This window comes from Phoenix dactylifera, chromosome 11 (genome assembly GCF_051530095.1).
Source record: "Phoenix dactylifera cultivar Ajwa chromosome 11, Ajwa_hap1_PhDact_Kaust_v1.1, whole genome shotgun sequence".
NCBI lineage: Eukaryota > Viridiplantae > Streptophyta > Magnoliopsida > Arecales > Arecaceae > Phoenix > Phoenix dactylifera.
This window is the reverse complement of record NC_143200.1, coordinates 3,427,851-3,436,681: the sequence shown is the minus strand read 5'-3', so window position 1 is coordinate 3,436,681 and position 8,831 is coordinate 3,427,851. Positions and strand designations below refer to the sequence as shown.

Sequence of the window (8,831 nt, the reverse complement as noted above, 5' to 3'; positions counted from 1 at the left end):
CAAACCGGGGAAGGGAAGAAAGGGACAAATAAAGGCGAATCCCGTGCTTTGCCTCCTCCCAGCCCGGGAAAACGACATCCCATCTCCAGGCACTTAGCGTAAACTATTATCACACGCCTCCGCATATCCATTATATGCAATCCCATATTTATACCATCTTTCAAGCCTTGAGGGAGGCATCCAACGGTCGCTTATTTCCCGCATAGTCACTTCTATACGCGATAACGTACGACAAAATAAGTCCCGGATCCCCCTTTCATGCGCGTGCACATGGGGAGCATCTCGACCGTATCCGTGTCTGATACTACTCGCGTCTCCACATGGTAAGTTCCCGTGTCCAGCGCGTCCTTGACCGTCCGATCGTGATACCCCGAATCTCCACTCGATCCAGAACCCGACCAAATCCAATCCAACGGTTAAATACCAAAAGCGTCACCACACCGAGGTTCCCATATATAATCTCCGCTTCCTCCCTCCCCTCACCGCCTCCTTTAAAACACCCCAACGACTCCCGGACTGTCTTCCTAAAGAATCCAAAGAGTAGGAGGAAGAGAGGAAGCGCCGGCGTCGCCATTGATGGGTTCTCGTGAAATGGAGACCGAGGAGAAGCGAAGAACTCAGCCCTCAGGTTTTCTTCTTCTTCGCTTTTTCTTTTTTTTTCTTTTCTCCCTTGGATTCTTCTTGGAATGGAGTTTCTTGGGGTGGGGATTTCTTCGACTGTGAGTTCTTTTTTGGTGATTCTTCTAAAGGGCATGAGGGAGCGGTGTGCTACAAGTGCGGTTGGGTCTACCCCAACCCCCATCCCAGCGCCAAGCAGCGGAGGGCCCACCGGAAGCACTGCGGGACCACCGCCGGCGCCACCGTCTCCACGGCCGGAAGCGGTGCCGGAGGTGGTGGCGGGAAGACGGCCTCGGATGAGGAGCTCTCTGACGAAGACCGCCGCAAGAACTCTGGTACGGGTTTCTCGGTTTATTTTTCCAGTTCGACTCTTAATTATGCACGAGATGGTGTTTTTGTGGACTGAATTCTTGATATTCTTGATGTTGGCAGTTGAACTGGTGGTGGAGGATTCGAAGGTAGCGATTGAAGAGGGGAAAGGAGTAAAATGTTGCGTAGAATCTGAAGGAGAAGTAGGAAATTTGGGTAAAGATGCGATCTTGGAGACTAACAATGCTGGTACGTGGATTATTATGTCCGTATTCTTCCTGACTCAAATGTAATGAGTTTTCTGAGGGTTCTTTCTCAAGTTATGATTTGTTGAATAATTTTGTAGATTTAAATTTTAAGTGAAGTCTGCAATGCTTGCCGACTTCACTTAATTTTTTTTAAATATTTTTTTGTAGTTTGAAAAAATTATTGCATACTTAACTTCAATTTTTCAAAATAAAAAGCGCTCTATAACTCCATTTTTGAATGAAATTAGGAAACCAGAGGTGCGGTCCTCCCCCTCTCTCTCTTTTTCTCTCTCCTACCCTCTCTGCTGTATCAGTACGGATCCAACGCGAAATGGCATGGGGGCATACCAAACCATGCTGCTAAGCAACCGATCCGAGCCCCAATGTCGGCATACAATCCTTGGTTGGAATAGTGGTATTGCGCATTGGATTGTAAAATGCTGTATTAGAATATATTTGCAGCGGTACCTACATCCTTGATAATGTACGTAGTTTATGTTTTTAGGTTGATGGTACTAGAAAAACAAAAAGAAGCCTTTAACACTAGTATAACATATAAGTCAACGTCATGCTTTCTTTCCTTGCACTTAATGCTAGATCTTGAATTGCTTATCTCAAAGAGTTAGAGGTATAATATATTTCCTTTCTGTCTTAACATGTTGTTGATAGTATTGAATTTGATCATGATGCCTCAGATAATGATAATTAATGAAGATCTGTTTTGGAAGATTGAACCCCCTTATAGGTGGGATCTGAAAAAATTCCTGATCTGAACAGAATCCTTATGTTTGAACTGGAGAGGTCCAGTTCATGTCACCCCTGGCCCAGTCCAATCACCTGCCACAATATACAGATTGCTGGAGATTGCATTGGATCTCTCCAGAGAATCCAAACTATAATTGGACTTAAATGCACCTATTCAAAGCAAAATATGACTCAGAAACTCAATACCATATTAGCCCTCAAATCAAGTATGAAATTCACAGGATATATAAGTACCTAACCTTCAGATAAATGATCTAAATCTAAGAAACCTAGGACCTAATAAAACAGAAAATTAGCTGAAAAGAAGACCAAAAAAATTCAACATATCAATTCAAACCTACATTAAACCTAAAACACATAAATAACTGCATGGATCTGTTCTGAAACTTTCTGTTTAATATAAACCATGACCTGTTTTACCCACATATGATACTGCTAAAATAATCCAAAACTGGGCTCTTCCAAGTTCTCTGTCGTATAAAATTGCACTCACATCAGAATGTAGGGTCCAACTGTCTTAGCTTATCTTTTTTTTTTTTTTCTGATGTACATTTTGTCCTCAGTTCTCGCTGTGCATTTCTAAACATACAAACTATGGTTGTGTGTTGTTTGTGTTCCCATATACCAGAAAATAAAGTGGAAGAAAGAAATGATATGAATTTGGAAAGATCCATTAATGATTTTGGGGAAACTTCTGACAACCATGTAGATTTACACGCAACCTTTGTCTATTTTATTGTTATCCCTTTATGCATTGAAACATCTGGGTCTTTTTCTTCATTCTTTAGTACGTCATTGTTGATAAGTAAATATGCTTTTCGAACCATCAAAATGAACTTACTTGTTTATATTGATGCTGATATTATTAGGAATTCTTGTTTGTCTTAGTAAAGTAAAACTTTCAGATGATGCTTTCTGATCTTTTGACACTAATTCATTGCGGGAAGCATGGTCCATCAAAGTTCTGGGACTTAAAAATCTAAAGTTCCATCTGCAGATAATACTCTGGAACCATATGTTTTGCTTCATGGCAGCCAAGTTAATGGTCCTGGCATTCAATGCAGTGCAAGTCAATTGGAAAGTGACAAACACTTTGATAATATTGCATTGTCCTGTAATGCTGATGTGTCATATAGTGGGAATGTGGATGTTGCTACCAAACATACAGAAAGCTCTGTTTCTTCTGTATTAACCAAAGCATCTGTGGTTGCTTCTGAAAAGAGACAAGATTTTGCTAGTGCTCAGTCCAAGATTAATAACACTGTGATTGTCAATGGGGATATTAATGGGGATATTCCTGTTTCTCCAACCCTACTTGGTAATCATGCAAGTGATTTCTCTATTTTAGACTCACAATTACAGAAGATGGATGGGTGTGTGGAGATCAATGCCCTATTAGATCATGCCAGAGTAAGCACTCTGATGAACATCTTCCCTGATGAAGTTTCAGCAAGTATAAAGGAACCCAATTCAGATCCCTGCCACGCACAGGATGAGCAAACTGATGGAGGAGGACAACTGTCTCAAAATCAATTATTATCCAAGGCTGGATCATGCCTAATGGAAAATAATGATGGTGAGTGCCTGGATGCTTCTGCTCATTCTGATCGAACTGAGTATCAAAATGGTAAGCCTGACAAATGGAAGGTGAATGGGAATGAACTGGAGAATATAAATGCTTTACAAATGCCATCAAACACCCCTCTGGGAGAAATTTTTAAAATGGAGCCTGGATTTTGTGATGATTATGGATCTGTGGAACCCAACATAACTGTAATTTCTGCTGGTGCTGAGGCTGGAAATGAGCTAAATTTTCATCTGGAAGGTGAAGCCTCTGAAATCAATGTTCGCCGTCTTGGTACCGGACCCTGTACCGATGCCACACTAGCACAGTATCGGTGCGGTACGGTACAGAATTTTTTTGGCGTATCGAGTGTCAATACGCCATCCGTACCAGGTACTGAGCCGGTATGGCGTACCATGCCTGAAATAGTTCCAGTGGTGGAACTGGACAAAGTTGCCAATGGCATCCCTTCAACCATTCAAGTTCATGAGAGCAATCCTCCTTATAAGGACACTGTTTATATCAATGCAGTCAATGAGCTGAATGATGAACAAAGTCGTGAGGATGAGCATGTTAATGGAGATAGGTCTACTCTGGTGGATGATTTTGAACGTGAAGCTGGGTTATCTCTGGCAATTTCTGAAGGTTTTGAAGGGTTAAGATCAGATGGGCTTGAAACCCATTCATGCATTACAATTACAGGAACATCAGGAGTCCAGGAAATAATTTTAGATGATCAAGTTACTGGTTCACATGGAACATGTGTTGCATCAATCCGATTAGAGGGATTTGAAACTGAATTTCAATCTGAAGAGCACTCCTACTCATCAACTGAACTCTTGTTATGTGATAATATGGTGGCTGCAGAAGTCAGTGGTGTTGCAACATCTGATTTTAGTCAAGCTAATGTAACAACTAAGATAAGTAATGAAATTCAACTTGTTATTGATGAAGAAACAAAGGTTAGTAATCATTTTAGTGCAGGGGAGCTCAAACAGGAAATATGTGAAGAGGAAAGTTGTCATTCAACAAAGACTTATCCTCAACTGAAATATGACACTGTGGAATCAGAGCCCCTACCTTATGAGTATATTGGAGTGAATCAACTGGAAAAGGGCAAAGATTTAAGTGCATCCACTCTTTTGGATCATGTCTTAGGCTTAGAACATAATGAAAATAATTCCAGGAACTTGGAGAATAGAACTGAAGATCATTCAGATCAACTAGAACACGAAAAATTTCTTCCGATAAATTTTACAGAATATATAATTGGGGATGATACTGATGTTCCTGATATGAGAATGAAGCTTCAAAATGATCACACAAACACAGCGAATAGCCTTTCAGAAGAACTTCATGATGAATTGGATGACGTCAAAGTTCAGACTGAGCGTATGGAAAACTTATCTGGATCTCAGCTGGGACCTCAGAATGGCTTTCAGGATGATTCAATGGTCACTTCAGTTGGTGATGACAATAATTGTTCCATTCCAGAAACGGGTGTTCAGGTTCCATGCATTCAAACAGAAAATGGTCTTGCCAAACTATCTGGTGAAGAACCAGACTCAAAAGAAAGCAGTGTTCATTTATGTATTCACAGTGCACAAGATTTCACACTCGAGGGGCACGTCACTTCATCAACATCGGTGGAGTCATCTTTTAAAAATACCATCACTTGCAATGACTTGGAAATGGATGGTATAACTGGAGTTGCTTCTGGTGTATGTTATCAGTCCCTGCAAGAAGAACATGTCCGTGGTGAACCTAAGCAACAGCCTAATGTCTCAGCAGATACTAATGGCCAAACGGACAGTGTTGAAGAGATACAGGGCTCTGTTTCAGGCAAGAATTTATCCCTCAATTTCATGTTATGTTTGACTTCCTAAGCTGCTTGAATGAGAGTTTCTTTAGTGCAGTTTATCTTCAACACAAAAATTACTTCAATTACTTGTGGTTGCATACAAACTGCTTTAAGCTTAAAACATCATAATATCTAATAATTTTTAAAGAAGGTGAGTGTTGACATATAGAAACTGTTTGTTTCTCTTTTATTACATTCAACATTGGCTATCTCATTAGCCATTTGATTAATTAAATGTATTTAATAAACATTAATGCCCATGTTACTGTATTCAGCTAATGTACTTATCTCTTTGTGAAAATACAAAATGGATTTTCAGACTTGGTGGCACATATATTATTTTAAACTCAAGAAAATAAGTCTTGTCTAGATTTAAACCCAAAACGACGAAGCTAATAGTCTGATGAGTTCCTTTGAAACACAACTGTTGAACTTGGTTGTAACAAATCAAATTTTGGGACTTAGTTCGGGCCAATTACTTACCCCTAGAAGTGCATTAGTTTTCTCTTGCAGTCTACCACGTGGGTTGACTTTAATGATTTTATGTATCTTTTAGTTTTTTATCCTTTTCAATATAGATGAGTTTTGGATTTCTAGTTTTTATCCTTTTCATTGTAGATGAGTTTTCGAGTTAAAAGATGCTCATTAAGTTTTCTTTTATGTATTAAGAAATATTCCAGACTACTTTGTCATTTGAATCCAATGTTATACCTTACCTACTTCTCTTTCATATCCATACAGTTACAATCTCATCAACATGATATGAAACTTCCACTTTCAAATTTTAGATTAGGATGGACACAGCCACTGTTGCAATAAAAACTGAAAGACAATAAGTTAAGGGAGCATGATTATCTGGCATAGAGATCAAAGAAGTGTTAGTTAAGGAGATTGGCTTTGATTTGCATATAAAGCTTTTTCTTTCTTTCTTTTTCTTTTTTGCTTAAGATTACTGCTTCAGTCAAAAATTTTGCACTCAATAGCTGCAATTGACTATGAAGTATACAATTATTGTTAGCTTCCAGTAGTTGTGTCGACCTATGGGATTTTATTGGAAAGTCAAGTAATTTAATCCTCTGATTTAACATATGATCGCATCCTTGTCTTCAACATCCTTCCAAAATGAATTAATAATCTGCTTTAATGTGTTTTGTTACCTTCTGGTAGAAATTATGGTTTCGTTGACCTGTGATTAAAAATTTTATTTCAAGTAGTGTCTCAAGTCGCAACTGAAGAATTCACCTGTTGTGTGTGTCATGGCCTATGTTTCTATAAGACAAGTTTTTTTACAGATTTTCCTTTGTTTTTGAACATGGATACTGTCATGTCATTTTTGACTCATAGCAATGTAATCAATTGAAAATATATCCATAAATGTTTTTCTTATTTTCAGCCGTCAGCCTGTTTTCCTGAAATTATATTTGTTTGTTTATTTGTTGCTACAGATGGGATAGTACCACCCATAAGACATAGAACAGATGGAATATCCATACTTGAGCCACAAATTCTGTCGCCTGCAAAAACCCAGACTCCAGAAGATCTTTGTACTTCTAATGTAGAAGAAGGTTCTCTTCCAGAGAGCTGTGACATTGACAGTGTTATTTTTAAGGAACCTTCTTTCATGACCCAAGTGGAACCTGGTAGACTATCAGTTTCTCATGAGATCCAGTCGATACAGAATTCACAAGGTGAATCTGAAGCTGGAAAGAAGAATGAAGAGATAACTGCGAAGGCTGCAAGGTGGAATTCTGGAAAAGTTCATGTTCCCTTGAAAACCCTCCTTGCCAAGGCGAACTTTGAGAACCAGCAGGTAGCAAATGCCCGAGAGCATGACAAACCATTGGAGGAGGACAAAAGTCGGGCCTCGCAGGATGAGAGATGCACAGCAAAGGCCTGGAGTTCCAAAATAGCTTCTGAGAGGCCTACTGAGTCCTCTCTTAGTCGAGCAGATTACAGCGAGTGGAATTCTCCCGCGAGGCTTCCTGTCAATAAGAACCAGAAGAGGAGAGCTAAAGGAAAACAACCATGGGTATCATTTAGTTGCTGCCCATCCATTTATTGAATTCATCTGTTGTGCCCAGTGGCTGCTCTCTCATAGGCTGGTCACCCATTGCAAATGGAGCAGTGGCCTCACCACTTAATTACTATTGCAATATAGAACCATTATTCTTCGAATTCTGTATTTAGCTTTGTTGGTGATTTGGTGTTCCCTTTCCTTTCTGGTTTTTGTATAGTGTTAGCCTCAGAACTTCTACCATGTTGTTAATTAGGGCAATTTCGATGCTAATGGTCAAGTTAGTACAAGGTATCATATCCTTGGATAGGTATCATATCCTTGGATAGGTGTCTTTCGACGTTGTTTCAGTTAAACCAAATTATGAATGGTTTACCTTGTTATTTTATATTTAATTATCAATCATTTTCTCCTGCCTTCTTACATTTCTTTTTTTTTTGTTTGAATTTAATTTGATGAAACATAGCTCGTTTGCATGCACAGATTTGATCGCCCTGCAGACCACTCGGTGCCGGCAGTTAGGTTGGAATCAGTATACTGGTCTGAGTCCAAATAAGGATCCATGGTTTTTTGAAGTGTGGGTTTTGGTCAGACTGCAGTTGGCAAACACATTCATGGATATGTTCGGCAGATCAAGACCCGGCATTGTGATGCCCATAAAACCAAGCACATAGACAAATAGTCTGAATGTCTGATGAGATTTCTTTTCTTTAGCCTTCCAATTTACTGTTAAATGAAGAAACCCTGTCCTCACAATAAATATATTGATCAAAAAAAAGTTTAGTGATAGAACACCTTAAAAGCATTTAGATCTTTCTCCGTTCCCCAGCTCAGCTGCTCAAGCTCGGATTAGCTTTTAGCTTGTAATGATGGATTGATGTCTTTGTTCTTGCAAGAATGCTTGGAACCCAAGAAGAAAAGACTTGATATAGATGTTGCTAGTTCATCCGAGGGGTTAACTTAGCTCCACATTAAGAACGTATGAGGGGATTTTGGGTAGGAAGAGAGAATATATCTACAGCCTTAAGTGAGGAAACAGTCTTCAGAATCAAACAAATAATGTCACAGATGAAGCAGATATTAATCAACAACAATGTCTGTCGAAGCTGCGGTATCTTGGCCGTCTTGGTGCTAGTCTCTGATCTTGTGTTTGGAAGCAGAATGGGGATGAATAAATCTTTTGACTTGTTCCTTCTCTTATCATCCAAACAATCATTTGGGTAGATTGTGAGATAGGCGTGGTTGGTAGACCAACATTCCTTGTTGCAGGAAGATTAGTAGGGACCCGTGCCTTCTTTCGAGCTATATATATGTCTATCAGAAGTTAAAGACTAGATTGCTTTGGTGGATCGACATCCCTTGTTGCAGGATATATGAAGATTAGTAGGGAGCCATGCCTCCTTTCAAGCTATATGTGTCTATTAGAAGTCAAAAGACTAGTTTGCTTTGATA

General features: G+C 39.4%; 1 protein-coding gene across 1 annotated transcript; it reads left to right on the top strand.

Annotated features, from left to right (window-relative positions):
• Positions 1-451: 451 nt before the first annotated feature.
• LOC103710634 (uncharacterized) lies at positions 452-7,784 on the top strand. The gene is made up of 5 exons (XM_008796448.4): positions 452-628; positions 750-953; positions 1,051-1,176; positions 2,938-5,346; positions 6,811-7,784. Exons 1-5 carry the CDS (start codon positions 577-579, stop codon positions 7,425-7,427), a joined length of 3,408 nt encoding a protein of 1,135 aa, XP_008794670.4. The 5' UTR covers positions 452-576; the 3' UTR covers positions 7,428-7,784.
• Positions 7,785-8,831: the final 1,047 nt, after the last annotated feature.